Raw genomic sequence first — 21,211 nt, 5'->3', positions numbered from 1 at the left:
ACTGTAAAAGTGCAACATGTTTCATGCCCCCGCGATATTCATTTTTCAACACTACCGCGCTTGAATCATTTATTACGAAAGACGAGAAAAAGATAACAACACTGAAATGAAGTAAAGGGAAACTTTTTACTGCTGCCACTCGGCACTTGACGCCTGTTGATGTTAAAAATCAAAATCCGGAAGAGGAGTGATACCTCGGAATGATCCCTCAGAGTGATACCTCGGAATGATCCCTCAGAGTGATACCTCGGAATGATCCCTCGGAATGAATGATACCTCGGAATGATCCCTCAGAGTGATACCTCGGAATGGTATACCTCGGAATGATCCCTCGGAAAGCAATGGAATCAACAATATTTATTGAAAATTACCTACTTGGTTTGGTTAAGAAGCCTTTGCTGGTTGATCTGACATTTTTCTAGCAGCGAAAGCAGTAATTTACCACGTGCGTCAATCTCAATATTTATGGATTTCCACATACGTCAAGGTTTAATACAAATACACATGCAAATACACTGACGTTTTATTTTTTAAAGGAAATTTGTTTTTAAATTTAACTATTATTTATATGAAGCATTTTTCCGTACAGTAGGTATAGTACCCAAAAATAAAAAATAAGGCAATAAATAAAATTTTTTTTCTTTGCAATACAATACATAAAAAATACAAAATAAAGTTTTAAAAATGAATAACTACCCTAATAAAAATTAAAGAAATAAAAAAAGGGGGAATTTTAAAAATTAAAAAACAAAACAAGTAAAAATGAATTTTATTTTTAAAAAAAAAACCGTAAAAATTTTAAATGCATTTTTTACATTATAACATATTTTCCTAACTTTACTGGGTATTAAATTTAAATTAGTTTAAATTTAAAAATATTTCAATCATTTTCTGGCGGCCTCAACGTTACAAATTAGGGGGTTTTTATCCAAAGATAATGGGAAGTGGGGAAATTAGTTTTTTATTGGTGTCTTGCCTACAGTCTGGAAAGATGTGAATGCACGAAATATTAATCTTAATGCCCCCACATGCATTTAAAAGAATGGCAACTGGAAGAAATCTCGTTGGTAAGTATCAGTGTATTTTGTTATTGTTAACCCGTTATACACATGTATACGGATTGAAAGATAATTCGTCTAAACACTCGAAATATCATAGTTTTCGGATATGAAGTAGAAAGGTGATTTTTTCCAGATTCTTTCTCGAAATTGCCGACGTCAGCAGTGTGACATAAGTAATTTGACGTTTCTTTCGCAACAGTTTTACCAGAAGCTATGTAATTATAGCTCACAATTTGTGTTTAATGTCATGAGCAGTATAACAGTATTTTATATAAAGGGAAAAAATTTCATTTGATCATTTCGGACAATGCATTTTAATACAAGGGCACAAAACTAAGTGGCTTGAGCTTTGTGATAGGAAGCTGGAAATGCAGATTTTTGTATTTCATTTGACATTAGTAGATTCTATTATATATTTGTGGAAAAGGTTGTTTTAAGATTAAGATCTACATGTACATGTAATAAAACAAATGTACCAATCAGTTTAACAGCGGGTTATCCCCCTTTGGTGGCCAGAAATGCAGAAATAGCAGAAGAAATTAGACAAGGCCTTACAATGCCTAGTCAAAGCAATATTACAGTAAGGGCCGGTGAAATCTGATTCTAACTTTTTTGTCTGTTTTATCTGGAACATGTTTTTACCAGAGATGTAGATAACAGAGATAAGCAGCTCCTATGTAGCCTACTCATGCCTATCAAAAAGTGAAAAAAATAGGCATTTTGTAGCAAATAAAACTAAATGAATGTGCATTTGATCCTTCTATATTATACACTTTTTTGAGGTTTTATCTTTTTATCTATTGCTGCAAGTTAAAATATTAGTACCATTCTTTGATTTTCACTTAGTAAAACATATCAGAACATACCCACTGAACCAGTTTTTTTCATCATATGAATAGTTTTGTAACAAAAATTAGTAAGTAGTTCTCTTTTTAAAAATTGATGTATCATTTATTTAAATGGGAACTGTAAATGTTTTTACCTGCCATAGACAAATGCATAAAATTTCAGAAAATGTATTATTTTACTGATTTTGATATCTGGTAAATAAGTTTTACTTGCTTCAACTTTAAAGTTTAACAAGCATGTAAGATAGGAAGTTGCCTATCACTGTTATCTATGTTTTTTACTTGTCTGTATGATATTTATAATGTAAATTCTGGAAAAGTTTCCCTTATCCGTATAAGCTTTGGGACAACCTGGGCAATACAGACATTTGATTTTTCCACCCCAGTACTACATGTATTACCTATCACATGTATGTGAGTAGATGTTATAGTTCACCCTTTGTGTGCATGTTGCATTATTTCTTAATCCATGCCACCTTGAAAACTTAAAAAATCCACATAATACATGTACCTTCCTTGCTTCATATATTGTTTTCTTTGGAATAATGACAGGTGAAAGGGAAAATGAGATAATTAAAAATCCATAAAGTTGAAATAGAAAGTGATTGATGTTGATTCACAAAAGATTAGAAAATGCAAACAGTTGTACTGATTAAATAGTTTTTTGTTCGTATTTGAATAGAGAAGAAATTCGAAATTTCCTGCTGCAAATAAAGTCATTGAATGAAAATGTCATAGAACATGCTAACTTGACTTAAGTTGAATTTGAAACTACACAAATTCAATGAATTTGATTCTTGGCTTTGGGAGTTTAAATAATTTATGCCAGTACATTGCTGTCTAGATAATATAGCTATGAATTAAGATAATAATTTGTCCTCCATTTTGACGAAAAAATGATTTCAGTTTGAATGTTGCTGTTTGGGCAACTGGTATTGGTTGACTAGGTATTATTATAACTTTAGGAGGAGGAGGAAGGAGTTCTCTGTCTCGAGAATCTGTGCTAGAAAGGATAGAGCTGAGGCAACAAGAGTTACTCCTTAAACTTGATGCTGTTGAGAAAGGTGAGGAGTTGTTATAGTTGCAGGCATTGTTAGCCAATTAGCACAATGTAATTTGAGCAGTATATATATAACTTATATAATAGTAAATTAATAATAAATAAGGTAATAAGAATGGCCCTTGCAAGGGGAAGGATAATATACATGCACTGTTATTAAGTATGAAAACAGTATAAAAGATAAAATACAATTCATTGTATGTTTTTTAGTTTTACATGTATATTCTAAATCTTTGTTTTTAATCTGCTAGTCTTTCAAGCACAGTAATGTATGTTCATATATGGATGTTAAGATTTATTAAAAATAAAAATGATTCAATGTTTAAAATGATAGTATGGTTTGTGAATGATGTACATGTAAACAAAAATTACTGAATGGCTGTTTTGGTTTAAACTGCTTTGATTTAACTTGTTCAGTATTGTTCCTTATGTATTTCGTGTATGTATGTTACATGTATATATACAACAGTACAATACAGGGATCGAAAATTCTTTTCAGAGCCACTTGTCCTGCAGGACGAGTGGCTTGTCCTGCATGCTTTGCTACTCGTCCTGTATTATTGCCTCAATTTTCAAGATAAACTTTGCCGATGCAACAGTACCTCGCAGGCTTTCAGTAGGGGTGACACTATAATAAACAAGACCTTTACCTTTTTACATGTACATACATTGTACATAGTATATTGGGAATTATTTTTATTATGATTAATTACTGAAAAACCATAACACATATGAAACACACCTATAAAATTAACATAAAAAATGAAGGTCAGATATAAAGAATAATAGCTTCTAATATAAGTCAAGTATTAGCCCTTAACCTGCTGTGTTTCTTAAATGGACTTGTCCAGCTTCCATTTTTGGAACTGTCCATTTATAATGACTTGTCAAAGAAAGCTTATGATTATATTGCAATAAAAATAAGCATGTTATGTGATTAAATATTGTTTATACCTGTTTTATCTTTGTAAGAAATAGAAGGTAAGAAATGTGCAGAATTTTTATGATTGCTTTACTTTAACTTTGTGATATTTTGTTGTTATGTTTTAAAATTGTTTTGTTATTCATGATTTTTGTTAAATTTATTTTCTGTATGCTCCATTGTGGCTGAAAGGCTGCCTTTAAGGGTTGAGGCATCAGAATTGTAGCCACTATTTATGAATATGTGATCATAAGAGGGGTCTAAATGGGTTCGAATTACTGGATTTTATGCATCTCTTATCGCCAGCAGGTGAGGTGGTTTTGACCCTTGGTGTTACTTTAAGTTTGTAATAACCAGGATAGCCAAAGCCCTCTTTCCTGTTTCGGAGCGTATGTCCTAAATTGTGTTGGTGTGATGTGATACCTTATAAAACAAACAAACAAAAATTTTCTGTTTGCCTCTAATTTCTAAACAGCATACTCCTCAAGTTGAGTTTGAGTTAATTGGAGTTGCTCGTTAAGTTGCTTTTGTCAGACTAAAAGTTATGGAATTTATCGGTCAGTAAGGACTGTGTTATAGGAATCTTTAAAATTACTGTTCATAAATCTTGTACACTATTTGATCCGAGGTGATATTATTATTTCTTTGAAGAAATTGCAAATTTAAAGTTTTGTGTAAAAGTTACAAATGTTTTAGCTTGTAACAGCAGAGTTAAAACTCTGTTTTGATGTAATTGTAAATATTGTTATGTTATATCTCAACCCTAACCTATTTCCCTCTTCACCTTTCACCTATTCATATGTATAATTATGTAACTGGGACTTCATCTGTCCATCAACTGAGTTAAAATTACAGGATATTTTCTATACACTTCCTTGTTGGAATTCGATAAATTTTACTGTAACTTTGTCTGAAAACACCTCTTCAGTTTCATAAAACATTATTATTGAGAAACTTGTAACATATGTTGGTCTTTGCTACTTTGTTTGTTCTTTTGACTGTGTATTCAGCACTATTATATTTCTGAAATAAGATAACAAAGTAGTAATTAAGGTAGTCTCATTGTAATGCTTTCCCGCCAAAAAAAATTCTTACATTGGCCAATATCGTAATAAATCGGTCATTTCCGGAACGTTATTTTTTACAGTCTTCTGTATTCAATATTTTTTAAATGTTTATAACTGGAATTTAGTACATAGCGATAAAGGATGAGTAATTGTAAATAATTTAATGCCCAATATTTAAAAAAAAAATAACGTTCTGGAAATAACTTATTTGCTACGATATTGGCCAATGTTAAAACTGTTTTGGAAAGCATTATAGTAAGACAACCTTAAATGGCACAGAAATTAGTTAATGATTTTTAGCTTGTCTGTTTCAAAGAAAAAGTCAAGTTATTATGATAGCTGCTGCGTTGTTGTTATCGTTAAAAATGTAGCCCATTGTTCAAATATTTTTAAAGGTATCAACAGTAAACTTGGAATATTTTCATGACAAGGTTCAGTTGTAAGATTTGGGGCAATACTCTTATTCTAAAAGCTACATTTTGATTCAGTTAGACTGCTCCATTTTCAAAGCAAGACAAATCACTTGCAAAAATGGGCAAATTATAAAGGGTAATAGCATAGCTTTCTACAATGACTTTATGCAAAAACGAAATTACATGTATACTTTAGATTATAGCCACAGAATGAAACGTACCATTAAAATATTTCAAATATGTAATGGAATATTAAATCATGTTTTTATAATCAGTGATAGTGACATGCCAGTATGGGATACAGTGTGACCAGGCTTTATACACAACGTACTGCTGGTTGTTTAATTAATTTTTAACATGCTGTATATTAAAATCCCCTACATTAACAATGGACAGTTCCAAATTTCAAATGAGGACAAGTTCATTTTACAAATTTAGCTTGGTACGAGTTAACTTAAATACAACATATCATACATTCTTATTACAATAATGAAAAGCAAAAGATCTACTCAGTATCAAGTTTCATATTAATTGTGAATAAATGTTATAACACTGTGTGAAAGTCTGTTTGGTTTATTGTCTACCACTTTAATAAACAATAATTATATGTTAATATATTATTAACAATGTAAAAATAAGTTAACAGTTTTATTTATTGTATAGCACTTGAACAGTAACTTTTACATTTAATTTTTTTCTGGCAGTAAAATTAAATCAGATCTGAATAAAACAAAAATAATGTACAAAAAGTAGTGTATTTGATAAACTTTTTACACTGTATTTCAAACCACAATCATACCTTTTCCTGACCCTTGACTCACTGATTTTGACTAGTCCTTCTGTATGCAAAGATATTTGGAATTGTCCGTTTAAAGAAATTCTGGGGTAAAATACTCTGATATAGCAACCTACAGATTAGTATGACACAACTTTGATGTGTAGCCCCTGCCCCAAATGATAGATTGAATAGACACCCTATATCATCCTGCTAAATTATAAGGAAATTTTGAATGAATGGCTGAGGTACAGGAGTGTCAGATAGAAAGATATTCAATAATACAGTAAAACTGTATATATGAAGCCTATGATATCTCAGTGAAACAGTGGTTGACATTAGGGTTGCACTATAAGCCCCAGTTTTGTCTTTGAAACTTTATTTAGTAAGATTTTAAGTATATATCAATTTTTTTCTTTTGCATTAAATTTAACTTTTCACACTTGCTGATCCCATGTACATAATAAAAAGACTGTTTATCTTATTTCTAGCCAAACAATGTGAAATTCAGTAATAAAAAACTTTAAAGTCCAACCATTCTTTCCCCTGAGATTCAGAATAATTGCTAAGTGAGATTATAACTTTTGTCACTTTCAGCTGTACACAATCAGAAGTATGCTACGCCACAATTCAGTGACATGGTTCTACAGCAGATGTACAAGTTCTATCAGGAAGAACAGTTCTGTGATTTTAGCATCAAGGTGGAAGGCAAACTCTACCAGGTAAAATATATGCCTTAAAAAGGTTAAATAATTGTATCATCATACTTTCCAAATCGTTAATGTGATATATACACAAGGCAGGGTTTCCGCTGCAGTTTATGGTGAGAAAATGTTTGGAAGTGGTGAAAAAAAAAACCAAAAACTGACAAGGTAGGGTTTATCAGGAATTATGTTTATATTTTGAAAGTTAATGTTTTTACTGTTATAAGCATTACATATTTAGATATTAAGCCTGCTGGTGGCAGCAAAATATACCCATTTGACCAGTGCAAACCTGAATCAGCCAAGATTGTTTGTTATTCAGTCAGTACTTATGTTGATAATTTCCCTAAAAATAATAATGGTATGTTCAGTCTGTTTAGGACATTTAGTGTGGTAAGAGTTAAATTGGTTTACTTTTTATAAGAGATTGTTTGTAATAGCAATTACTTTACTGATTGTATAGAATTGTAAAGAGCTTTGTCTGGGTTAATGAAGTACTATTTTCATCTATAATCAATAAATGAACCAGTAGATTTAATGTAAAAGTATAGAATATATTTTATAAGGGATATTTATAGCCTTTCTATACAGTAAAAGTTATATGTAAGTTCCAAAACTATAAACAGGTATGCTGGCAAAATTTTGAATTTTTTTATCCATGTTTGATAAAAAAAAAAATATGTGTGAAGAAATCACAAAAGTTGTTTTTGAGGCAGCATAGCTGAATGGTTAACACATCACATTAGTAATCTTAGGATTGCTGGTCATGTGTGCTTAAACCTTGTGAAGTGTTGGCTATTATTTCCTTGAAACTTCACACACATTGCTAAGTTCTGGTTGGTTCCTGGAATAGATTTAAGTGTGTCTATATGCTTATAGCTTCCTACACAATCAAGCTATGATACATTCTGTATAAAAACTTTTCAGGCATGAATAATGCACATGTTATTACATATATGTATCAGCCATCTAACATTTGAGCAATATTTTTAAATTAATTTATTGATTATAAATATTTAGGTGCATCGACTTGTGTTGGCGAGTTCTAGCGATTATTTCCGTGCCATGCTGTCACACGATATGGTAGAGACGCGTGAAGAATGCACCAATCTGAAAGGAATGACAAATCTCGGCATTGGGCCATTGATTGAATATGCATACACGGGCAAACTGGAGCTGACTTTAGACAATATACAACATGTTATATCAGGGGCAACTTTTCTACAAATTTCCGCAGCTATAGATCTATGTGTGAACTTCTTGAAAGAAAACATGACTTTTGAAAATGCAGAAGAGCTTTTGAAAATGGGAGACATGTTCAATGTGCCTTCTCTACGAGAATACTACAGGGCCTATTTATTAAAAAATTTCCTCAAGTTTGTTGAATCCGAGTCATTTCTAAAAATAGACGCAGACTCATTAGCTGATTATTTATCAGACGATGCACTTGTTACGACATCGGAATCGATGCTGTTTCATCATTGTTTACGCTGGTATGATTATGATGCAAAAAACAGGGAAAAAGATGCACACAGAGTGTTTGAGAAAGTTAGAATTACTCATGACAGGTCACCTCTGATACACTTTGCATCAACTCAAGAATTATTTAAAAATAATCAAAAGTGTAGGGATATATTAGAATTTTCTGAGCAATATTTAAATAATGATTCAAAACGTTACTTTGATAATACTACATTTAGAACTAAAGTTAGATCTGTGCGTCAAACATTAATTCAGGTGGGTGGGGTAATGGAAACTCATGAAGACTACGACACATTCCATGAAATATTAAATCAGCCTTCAGATGAACGCTATGGATCTAACATGAATAATTATTTTCATCCGGATCTGAAAGCTTGGTTTCCATTAGGAAATGTAGGGACGTTTTCATCTCGTCGGTCACATCAACAGTTTGTCGAGGTCAACGGATGTGGTGTGATGGTAGGAGGCTATGAATATCATGTGTCGGGGAATAATGTTAGTAAGATGTGTATCAAAGACGTTATGATGTTCACTGCCCAGGGTCAGTTTGATATATGTGACATGCCCAGTCTTCAGCATGAAAGAGCAAGGCATGCGGCTGTGTATCTAGATGGTAAGTGATTAAGGTTTTCTAAATGTAGATAAACTTTCTGCAGACATTACATCATGATGATGTAATGATGAGACTCTTAACTTGCTAAATTTTGTTTAATCCATTTGCGAAGTACTAAATCTAGATTTGTCCATTATTTATAAAAAGGGTTTTTAAATTAAAATTAGGCAGGCAGCAGTATATAAAGTGATCATATTGCAAAGATGTGCAGGCTGAGCTGGCAATATACTTTCTATTCTTGCATATCAGACGGGATTATTTACCGTTTACACCGGTGCTAAAAAACCTGTCTTACAACATCCCCCATGTAAGACAAGTTGCGTGCTTTAAATAACGTCATTGCTGCCCGCCTTTTATGAATGAATTGCGTCTTAGGATGACATCATTATGACACCATTATGAATGAAGCTGTAAGTTCATATGCTACTATAAAAAAAATGTGGGTAATGAAAATATCAGTTGTCGTAATTTCATTTCTGAAAATAATTGATATGTAATATGCAAGGAAAAGAATCAAAACACCGACTGTCTGTACAGACAGCAGTATCTAGCTCTCGGGTAACTGTTTAGCGGAAACTCGGCAGAGCCTCGGTACTGCGTAAAAAGTTAACCTTGAGCTAGATATTCCAGTCTGTACTGGCAGCCAGCGTAAGATTTTTATAGTGTTAAGCTGCATAGTATAAACATAATCCAGTAATTATGCCCCCATTTTGAAAAAAAGGGGGTATATTGCTTTGCACTTGTCGGTCCGTCGGTCCGTAGACCAAATGGTTTCCGAGTGATAACTAAAGAACCCTTAGGCCTAGGAACTTCAAACTTGGTATGGTGATTGGTCATGACCAGTAGATGACCCCTATTGATTTTGGGTCAAGGGGTCAAAGGTCAAGGTCACATTGACCTTGAAAGCAAAAAACGGTTTCCGATCAATAACTAAAGAACCTTAAGGCCTAGGAACTTCAAACTTGGTATGGTGATTGGTCATGACCAATAGATGACCCCTATTGATTTTGGGGTCAAGGGGTCAAAGGTCAAGGTCCACATTGACCTTGAAAGCAAAAACGGTTTCCGATCAATAACTAAAGAACCTTAAGGCCGCTAGGAACTTCAAACTTGGTATGGTGATTGGTCATGACCAGTAGATGACCCTATTTGATTTTGGGGTCAAGGGGTCAAAGGTCAAGGTCACATTGACCTTGAAAGCAAAAAACGGTTTCCGATCAATAACTAAAAGAACCTTAAGGCCTAGGAACTTTCAAACTTGGTATGGTGATTGGTCATGACCAGTTGATGACCCCTATTGATTTTGGGGTCAAGGGGTCAAAGGTCAAGGTCACATTGACCTTAAAAAAGCAAAAAACGATTTCCGATCAATAAACTAAAGAACCTTAAGGCGTAGGAACTTCAAACTTGGTATGGTGATTGGTCATGATCAGTAGATGACCCCTATTGATTTTGGGTCAAGGGGGTCAAAGGTCAAGGTCACATTGACCTTTAGGTAAGGGTAAAAAAACGGTTTCCGATCAATAACTAAAGAACCTTAAGGCCTAGGAACTTCAAACTTGGTATGGTGATTGGTTCATGATCAGTAGATGAACCCGTATAGATTTTGGGGTCAAGGGGTCAAAGGTCAAGGTCACATTGACCTTTTAATTAAAACGGTTTTGTGATCAATAACAAAAGAACCCTTAGGCCTAGGAACTTCAAACTTGGTATGGTGATTGGTCATGATCAGTAGATGACCCTATTTGATTTTGGGGTCAAGGGGTCAAAGGTCAAGGTCACATTGACCTTGTAGGTAAAAACGGTTTCCGATCAATAACTAAAGAACCTTTTTTTTTTTTTTTTTTTAAGGCCTAGGAACTTCAAACTTGGTAATGGTGATTGGTCATGATCAGTAGATGACCCGTATAGATTTTGGGGTCAAGGGGGTCAAAGGTTTCAAGGTCACATTGACCTTTTAATTAAAAAAACGGTTTTGTGATCAATAACAAAAGAACCTTAGGCCTAGGAACTTCAAACTTGGTATGGGTGATTGGTCATGATCAGTAGATGAACCCTATTGATTTTGGGGTCAAGGGGTCAAAGGTCAAGGTCACATTGACCTGTAGGTAAAAACGGTTTCCGATCAATAACTAAAGAACCTTAAGGCCTAGGAACTTCGAACTTGGTATGGTGATTGGTCATGGATCAGTAGATGACCCTTATAGATTTTGGGGGTCAAGGGGTCAAAGGTTTCAAGGTCACATTGACCCTTTTAATTAAAAAATGGTTTTCTGATCAAATAACAAAAGAACCCTTAGGCCTAGGAACTTTCAAACTTGGTATGGGTGATTAGTTATGACCAATCAGATGACCCCTATTGATTTTGGCGTTAAGGGGTCAAAGGTCAAGGGTCACATTGACCTTGTAGGTAAAAACGGTTTCCGATCAATAATGAAAGAACCCTTAGGCCTAGGGACTTTTTCAAAACTTGAGATGGTGATTGTCCGCATGATCAGTAGATGACCCCTATTGATTTTGGGGTCTAGGGGTCAAAGGTCAAGGTCCACATTGACCTCTTAGGTAAAAACAGTTTCCGATCAATAACTAAAGAACCCTTAGGCCTAGGAACTTCAAAACTTGGTATGGTGATTGGTCATGACCAGCAGATGACCCCCTACTGATTTTGGGGTTAAGGGGTTAAAGGGCAAGGTCACATTGACCTTGTAGGTAAAAATGCTTTCCGATCAATAACTTAAAACCCTTATGCCTAGGAACTTCAAACTTGGTATGGTGATTGGTCATGACAGCAAGATGACCTATTGATTTTGGGGGTCAAGGGGTCAAAGGTCAAGGTCGCATTGACCTTGTAGGTAAAAAACGGTTTCCGATCAATTAACTAAAAACGCTTAGGCCTAGGAACTTCAAACTTTGTGGTGATGATTGGTCATGACCCAGCAGAATGACCCCCTATTGAGTTTTTAGGTGAAGGGGTCAAAAGGTCAAGGTCACATTGACCTTTTTAAGTAAAAACCGGTTTCTGAATCAATAACTCAAGAAGGCTTAGGCCTAGGAACTTCAAACTTGGTATGGTGATTTGTCATGACCAGCAGATTACTCCTATTGATTTTGGGATCAAGGGGTCAAAGGTCAAGGTCACAATGACCTTGGTAAGTAAAAAACGGTTTCTGATCAATAACTAAAGAACGCTTCGGCCTAGAAACTTCAAAACTTGGGGCATGGTGATTGGTCATGACCAGCAGATGACCCCTATTGATTTTGGGGTCAAAGGTCAAGGTCACATTGACCCTGTATGTTAAAATGGTTTCCGATCAATAATAAGAGAACCCTTAGGCCTAAGAACTTCAAACTTGGGGCATGGTGATTGGTCATGACCAGCAGATGACCCCTATTGATTTTGGGGGTTCAAGGGGTCAAAGGTCAAGGTCACATTGACCTTGTAGGTAAAAAACAGTTTCTGATCAATTTTTACTAAAAACGCCTAGGCCTAGGAACTTCAAACTTTGTATGATGATTGGTCGTGACCAGCAGATGACCCCTATTGATTTTGGGGTCAAGGGGTCAAAGGTCAAGGTCAATGACCAGTAGATACTTTATAACCCTTATTAAATTGTTTGATCAACTGGGTCAGAAAGTCATGCATAATAACCTTATCACATGACTAATTGGCTGCTGATAGGGGGCATACATGTTTTACAAACATATCTTGTTTTAGCTGCTGTTATGTAGGGCATGAAATGCATCAATACACTAAATCTTGTTTGTACATCATTTTCTTTAAAACTGAAAAAATATCGAGTGAGACTAAAAAATGTGTTTTAGCACCATACTTTATCAGTGTACTTAATGCTGTATTCCAGTATATACAGGACAAGGGGCTTAAATTATTAAAAGCTGAATTCACCCCTATCCACCCCATGAAATGCATTTAAAAACATCAAATTCATCTTTTCACTATGATTTATATACAATAATGAATAAAAAAATTAAGAATTGGCAAAAAAAAGCAATATTTTTCAACTTTATGATCATGATTTCTTCAAGCGTTTGAGGTTCTGCTCCAACACTATATCATGTAGAAATTTTATATGAAGTTAAATCTGTTTTGATGTCAAAGACATGACAACTTTATGTTGGGTATTCATTCCTTTTTTTAGACCATCAAAGTTTGTTATAAAGTATATCTATATTTATATCTTTGACTGGTTTCAGGATATATTTATGCAATTGGTGGAAAAGATGATCGTCAAACTTTAAAATCTGTAGAAAAACTTGACTGTGAAAATGAAGAATGGAGTTATGTAAAGCCTCTGCCTAGAAAAATATTCGATCATGCAGCAGTTTCTTGTAATGGGAAAGTGAGTTATCAGTTCCAAACAAAAGTCTTATTGGAGATTTTCTTAAACCTATCATATTAACAAAAAAGTTAATTGAGTTGGAATAACCTAAAAAATATATTTAAAACATAGCCATAAGCTGGCTGGATGAAAATAATTGAAACTTGACAAAATTTATGTGCATTGTAATTCAGTCAATAAAATTTTTGGTGCATTGGGGTCTAATTAATTTTGATATTTCAAACTAATGAGACCCCACCCCACCACCACTAAAAATTAATGTCTGGGGAAATATGAGAAATTTTAAAAAGATTTTTAAAAAATACCTTCCTCAAACATGTCAAATCTGACTTAGAAGTTTTATTCATGTTTATGATCGTGTAACCTGTCACTTAAGAAACATAACAGTTCAATTTTCCCAGGAGTTGAAACAACTAAATTTTTGTAGCACTTTTTTTGGGAATAATTTTTTGATATTGGGAAAAAGTAAGTTATTTCAGATTATGAATGCAGCTTTACATTGACTCTTAGTGATAGAGGTGGAAAATGATATATGTATATAATATATTTCAGTTAGCATAATTTGTAGAATTACTATTTATAAATTCTTCCACTTGCTTCAAATGTGTAAAATTAAGTGTTTCTTTGCTTTGTATCTTATAATCTGTAAATTGATAATATATGATATTGCTATAATTATATGATTGCAAATTTCATTTAATATTTGGCAATTGTGAAGACCTTTCAAATGTCATATATGTTTTAATGTTTACACATATGTATGTATATATTGTAGATATATGTAAGTGGAGGAGCTGAATTCAGGGATGCAAAGAAGAGCATGTGGTGTTATGATCCTCAGCGAAATAACTGGAACAAGAAAAATGATATGAATTGTGGTAAGCTTTGTGTTCTGTCAAGTTAATCTTTTCTTTGGTTTTTATAAGCCTGAAGAAACTTCGGGACATATTATAGTATTGTGTTGTCTGTCCACACAATTGAATAGGGATAGGGGTCCATCTAACTGTAAACAGAACAAAAGAGAACAATAGAGTTCATTCCATAACAATAGAGTAAAGGGCCATTTGCCCTCTATTAAGGCTAAAGAAAAGAAAATAACAAAAGCAATGGTACTTTATTCCATATTGGCCAGATTTCTATCCAACTGTCCATCTGCACTACTGAAAATAGATAGGCGGCATAACTGTAAACAAAACAGTAGAGTTCATTACTTAAAAATAGAATTAAGTGCCTATGGCTCTCTATTAAACAATAGAAAATAAAAGAAATGGCCCATTATTTCAATTAAACAATTGATATCTAGAGAATAACTTGAAGGAATTCAATGTTTTTGTTTTTATGTGGCATGTAAGTATGTTATATCAAAACTCAGATTAAGTTCCATTTACACTGCAATCAACTTATTATTGACAAAGCAATGCTCCTTTTTAGCTCGACTATTCGAAGAATAGGAGAGCTATTGTAGTCGCGTCGGCGTCTGCGTTGGTTAAAGTTTTTTGTAAAGTCAAATATCTCAATCATTACTTGAGATATTCAATTGAAACTTACAATACTTATTTATAGTAACAAGGTACATCAGATTGACAAGTTGGATAACTCTGCCTACAATATTGACAGAATTATGCCCCTTTTTAACTTAGAAATTTTGGTTAAAGTTTTTTTGTAAAGTCAAATATCTCAATAATTACTTGAGATATTCAATTGAAACTTACAATACTTATTTATAGTGACAAGGTACACAAGATTGACAAGTAAGATAACTCTGCCTACAATATTGACAGAATTATGCCCCTTTTTAACTTAGAAATTTTGGTTAAAGTTTTTTGTAAAGTCAAATATCTCAATTATTGCTTGAGATATTCAATTGAAACTTACAATACTTATTTAAATCACATACATCCTTTATAATACTACGGATACCCTGCTATCACAATCTTTATTTCTCTTCTGAAGAGAACTTGAATATTACTCTCTGTTTACAATAACTGATTTTACACTTGGCATCACATAGTCACTTATGTGTGCGACCAGAACTAATAACAGATAAACAACATGATAATTTGACAATTATACTTTTATTAAGGTACTTCATAACCCTTGTGGCGGAAATTTTGGCTGCAGACGGGCAAAAACCCATAAATTTTATCCAGTCCCGGGGGAGACTACTAACTGCCTTGTTACACTGGCAAGTCAGTGACCCAGGTTTACAACAACTGGTGTCAGTCCCAAAAAAGTTTGAACACGCTTAAGTGAACAGTTGTTAGCGGGCTGCCAAGATTACATCTGACTCCTGAGCAACGAGGGTCCCGGACGTAGCCCTGCCCTGGGCCTCCCCTCCATACGTAGAGGTGGAGGGGGTGCCAACGTAACCCTGGAGTGGCACCCCACCATAATACATAAAACTAATACATACAATGAACCTGCATGCTTTTCAAGCAAGTCAGGCCAGGAGAAAGAGCCAGACAGTACCCGTAACCCCCTTTTTCGTCTCCCCGGGCCGCTCCCCCAGATCGAAAATTGTACCCTTCTCTGCGCCTGTGATTTAACTGCAAAACAAACTGCAAGAAATTTATTTATAGTAGTCCTAATAAATTCCTATACTGTTAATAACTTTTGACATATATTGCTGTCTGTTTTTTTTTTTTTTTTTTAAAGGTAACATTATGAAACACGTAGATGTAAGAGCGTTAATGTAACCACTGTAAAGATGAAGTTCACTTCCTGAGTTCCAAGGAGTAATTTGACTTTTACTCTGAACTTGAATGTTAACTAGCCTTACTAGAACTGGAACTTGTATGACTAAATTGAGTTGAAGAAATCCCTTCCATATGTTTGTAAAAATTATCACTATTGTAAAGTATTAATTATTAGGATGTATTGTTCTCCAGTCTGTACTGAGCACACAGGTATGTTAACAAGATCCTTTGTACAAACAGTTTCAGTGCACACAAAAATCCTGATGGCACAAAACTCCAGAAACCAGATTCTAAACCAATATCCAGATGAGGTTGGAGGTTCTCTGGAAGCTGGCTGCTGTAAAACTGTTAAGAAAAAGAGTCCCTGAAAGAGAAAGAAAAGGCGGCAGAAATTGTTCTCATAAAGGGGAGGGCGGGGGGGTGCGTTTTTGAAGGACACTCTGTTTCGGAAAGTTCCCGGATAATGATTCACCTCCTTTGAAGAGTATCTTAGTATGTCTAAATTCCGTACTTTACTTTACCGGATTAAACTGCACCTACCCACCCGCTAGATGATGTGTTTTAAGAAGGATTATCGAATACGAGATTCTGGATAATCCCTATTAAATCACATACATCCTTTATAATACTACGGACACCCTGCTATCACAATCTTTATTTCTCTTCTGAAGAGAACTTGAATATTAACTCTCTGTTTACAATAACTGATTTTACACTTGGCATCACATAGTCACTTATGTGTGCGACCAGAACTAATAACAGATAAACAACATGATAATTTGACAATTATACTTTTATTAAGGTACTTCATAACCTTGTGGCGGAAATTTTGGCTGCAGACGGGCAAAACCCATAAATTTTATCCAGTCCCGGGGGAGACTACTTACTGCCTTGTTACACTGGCAAGTCAGTGACCCAGGTTTACAACCTGGTGTCAGTCCCAAAAGTTGAACACGCTTAAGTGAACAGGTGTTAGCGGGCTGCCAAGATTACATCTGACTCCTGAGCAACGAGGGTCCCGGACGTAGCCCTGCCCTGGGCCTCCCCTCCATACGTAGAGGTGGAGGGGGGTGCCAACGTAACCCTGGAGTGCACCCCACCATAATACATAAAACTAATACATGCAATGAACCTGCATGCTTTCAAGCAAGTCAGGCCAGGAGAAAGAGCCAGACAGTACCCGTAACCCCCTTTTTCGTCTCCCCGGGCCGCCACAGAAAATAGAAACTTACAATACTTATTTATAGTAACAAGGTACATCAGATTGACAAGTTGGATAACTCTGCCTACAATATTGACAGAATTATGCCCCTTTGGAACTTAGAAATTTTGGTTAAAGTTTTTTTGTAAAGTCAAATATCTTAATTATTGTTTGAGATATTCAATTGAAATTTAAAATACTTTTTTATAGTAACAATGTACATCAGTTTGCAAAATTGCATAACTGCTGCAAAATTTGAAGAATTATTTGCCCCTTTGAAACTTAGAAATTTTGGTTAAAGGTTAAAGGTCTTCAAAGATTTTTACTTGAAACTTTACACATGCACTTAGGGTCATAATTGGAGGGTCATAATTGTATGTCACTGACCAAGTTCCATAACTCTATCTTGCATTAAGGCTGATTCATATCCCCTTTTCTACTAAGTCTCTTGGTTAATGTTTACATGCAAGTTTTACATATCTCAATAACTATTAAAGATATTTATTTAAAACTTCACATATGCATTTAGGGTCATAATTGTAGGTCACTGACAAAGATCCATAATTCTATCTTGCATTTAGGCTGATTTTTCTCCCCTTTTTCAACTTAGAAATTCATGGTAAAGTTTTGCTTGTAAGCTGTTATCTCAATTACTACAGAAGGGTTTGTGCCTTTTTTTGGGACAATTTTATGCATTCATAATAATAAAGCAGTGATTTACTTGATAAAACATCTTAATTAGAAGCCTTTGTACCTTTTCTGTCAAATTTATGTATTCATAGGTAATTAGTATTATTATACTCAATAAAGCAACCTTGTGACATTACCTTCCGAATAGTCAAGCCAATACTGTATAATTAGACTCTCTCTAAGGCCTATAACATGAATTTATTAAAAATAAATTAGACCTTTTGTGATCTTAAAAAATTTAACATTATCAAAGCTCTTTTACTATCAAGCACTTAGAATAGTCGAGCGTGCTGTCCTACCGACAGCTCTTGTTAAGCAAGTTTTCTATTGATGATACAGTTATGCCCCTTTTAAAGCAAATTTTCTGTAAAATGATTGGTTTGCGCAAGATAACTTTAAAGGATTCATATTGTATCAGCTAAGTATGTTATATTTAAACAAAGTTAAGTTTAAATTTCTCTGCAATCAACATTTTATGGAAAAAGTTTTGCCCAAATCAGAAGACAATCATTTACTTAATGTTAATTAAAGTTCTTGTTTTTGAGTAGTTTGAAAGTTGAATGAATTTACATCCTGAAGACTCTAACTGTTTACATGCTATGAGTATCAATTTCAGCTCGTGCTGGTCACGGTATGGTATGTATGAACTCTAGCATCTATGTAGCCGGTGGCTACAATGGTAATAGAGAAGCCACCAACCCAGACGGTCATCTCAGGTGCCTCGTGTCCGTAGAACAATACTCCATAGAGACAAACCAGTGGACGAAACTTTCTGCCATGAAACATGGTATTGCTTTCTTCCAGATGACTGGTATGATTTTATCTTTTTCTTGTTTGAATTGCTTACCAACTCTATTTCAAGTAAAGAAACTGATAGCGAACAGCATGGATCCTGATTAGACTGCGCAGATGCCTAGCTGGTCTGGATCCATGCTGCTCACAAACGCACTATGTTGGTTTTGTTGTGACAGGGCTCAATTGTGTTGTTGTCACAATATGATTATTGTGCTGTTAACACATTATGTATTTCTTTCTAGTTAAAATTATTTTCATCACTTTAAAAGATTTCCTCATGGGGCAAAACCAAAAGGATTGGAAAAGAAAACAACACTGAATTCCTTGAAATTTAGGATTTTTATACTAGGTTTTTACTATGAGAAAATATTTGTATTTCAATAAACACAGAAAATGATTTACCTGATTTGAGGTAATCAACTCTTTATGTAATTGATGTGAGGCAAGTTTTAGGACTGTGTTATACATTTATTACTGTAAAATTAGTGGAAGAAGACAAAATAAATTGACACAGTCCCTCATGTGAAGATAGCTTTTCAATATATGAAAGAATTAAAGAGCAGAACAATTTCTATTTTTCAGTGTTAGAAGGTCGTATAGTTGTGCTAGGGGGTGTTGACTCGCAAGGACGACTTACACAATACATGCATGAATATCTTGATGCACAGGACTTGTGGAAAATATTTGGAGAGCTGCCTAGACCATTAAAAAGTAAGAAATCATTGACATACTTTAAAACGGTATGCAAAGGATTAGAAAAGAAACCAACACTAACAAAAAAAATTATACACATACTAGGCTTTTACTGTAAGAAAGTTTTTGCTTTTCAATTTGCAGAGAAAATGATTTACCTGATTACAAGCTGAATGGTTGCCTAGTCTGCCTCTCAACTCAGGGATCAAGGGGTTCAAGCCCTAATTGAGTCATGACCATGCTCCTTCATACGACACCAGTACTGGTTGGTTCCAGGAAGTGGACTCGAAAGTGATTAATATAAGTTGCAAGAACTTGTTTCACAATCGAGCTTTAATAAATATGTTTAAACCAAAACAGTGTGCATGCAAAAATTTTTAATGAAAATCAAAGATTGTAGGAATGTTGTAAAAGTGAACGAGTAAAAATGATTCAACTAGACATAAATCACTTACTTTTATGTAAGGAAGGATATGGGTACCGTACCAAATTCAGTACTCAAGTACTCAGACATATTTCAGATAGAATATTCCAGATGGAAAAACCTGGATACCTGGAAGATATCTTAGGACTTTTAAAATGTTTGGCCATGATCAATTTATCTTTTGATTTCTGACAAAACTGATTGAAGGTGTTAATACAATTATTCAACCAATTACAGATGGCCATTTAATGCTTGATCCTTATGAAAGACCGAAAACTGGTAGATCCTTGAATAAACAAGTCTAGAAACCATCCTGATGTTTGACTGTTGTTCTCTCCTCCTTTTGTCTCACTTGCTCTATTTATTGTTTATCATACAAAACTTTAGAGATCAGCTTGGTTAAAACTGTAGAGATTGGCTCGTTCTGTACTGGTTGCCAACGGAAACCATGTTTTCTGCTAGCATTAAGAAAGTTCTTGTATTATAGATGCAAGTTGTGGTGCTGTAACAATCAAGTTGACTGACACTGGTAGTATGGAAGATGAAAATGATGAAATTAAAGATAGATACAGAGATATGTGAGTATTATATTTACAAGAATGATTTTAAAAAATTTTTGACGCTATCTAAACCTCAAATAAGGTGATTAAAAATTTGAGGAAATAAGTTGTTGAGTTTTGTGCATAGACTTAATGATAGTGATTAAATTTTATCACATAAACTACAGCGAAGGAGTGTAATAAAGCTGTTTAACAAAAATGATATTACACTAGTGTTATAACATTTTATGTTGCGTCATTTGCGTTACTTATAAACATAGCTAGCAATAAAGCACGCTAATGTTAGTGTTACACTATAGGCGCGTCAATGAAACCTGTATTTTGTTCTTATTTTTAATAGGGGGTAAATAGAATATCATATTTGTGTAGATTCAATACAGAATTTTTTGAACTTGTTGAATAAACAATACAATGCTAGCCAGAGGCTTGCATAATATGATTTTTTAGCGCGGAGGAAGGTAGTCTAGTACTGGTGTAACTCTCCAGGAACGATGGTTAGGAAACTACCCGCCTATATGACTGAAATACTGTTGAAAAAGGCGTAAAATGAAACAAACAAACAAACAAATTTTCAATTTGTTTAATAAAATTAGTATTAAACCTACACTCGTTCTATATCCTTTATGTATTTCACTTGGACATTTCCAGTTCAGTCAAGGAAATTTGTTTTGACAGGGCCAAAAGTTTGAGTTCGCAAGTACAAGACGTAATTTTAACTCGCAGAAACTAAATGCAGCACAATTTATTTTATAAGTATTTGATGCATGGAATGGATGAAAAAATGTAAATTTCTACATACATTTTGTAACACAAAATTCCCTTGGCAACTTTAGAAAAAATCAAGCAAGT

At 34.1% G+C, this 21,211-nt stretch overlaps 1 protein-coding gene across 3 annotated transcripts; it reads left to right on the top strand.

Annotated features, from left to right (window-relative positions):
* The first annotated feature begins 957 nt into the window (after positions 1 to 957).
* LOC132730437 (kelch-like ECH-associated protein 1) lies at positions 958 to 20,432 on the top strand. 3 transcript variants are annotated; one of them, XM_060716361.1, is made up of 9 exons: positions 958 to 1,067; positions 2,878 to 2,973; positions 6,744 to 6,868; positions 7,871 to 8,945; positions 13,158 to 13,303; positions 14,079 to 14,181; positions 18,507 to 18,701; positions 19,268 to 19,396; positions 20,290 to 20,432. In XM_060716361.1, exons 1-9 carry the CDS (start codon positions 998 to 1,000, stop codon positions 20,382 to 20,384), a joined length of 2,034 nt encoding a protein of 677 aa, XP_060572344.1. In that variant the 5' UTR covers positions 958 to 997; the 3' UTR covers positions 20,385 to 20,432. The 3 variants fall into 3 exon arrangements, with proteins under 3 accessions (XP_060572344.1, XP_060572343.1, XP_060572345.1); XM_060716360.1 differs by having other exon boundaries at positions 2,875 to 2,973; XM_060716362.1 differs by lacking the exon at positions 2,878 to 2,973.
* Positions 20,433 to 21,211: the final 779 nt, after the last annotated feature.

This window comes from Ruditapes philippinarum, unplaced genomic scaffold, assembly GCF_026571515.1.
Source record: "Ruditapes philippinarum isolate M1 unplaced genomic scaffold, ASM2657151v2 ctg3180_1_1_1_1, whole genome shotgun sequence".
NCBI lineage: Eukaryota > Metazoa > Mollusca > Bivalvia > Venerida > Veneridae > Ruditapes > Ruditapes philippinarum.
This window is presented reverse-complemented; position numbering and strand designations above follow the sequence as displayed.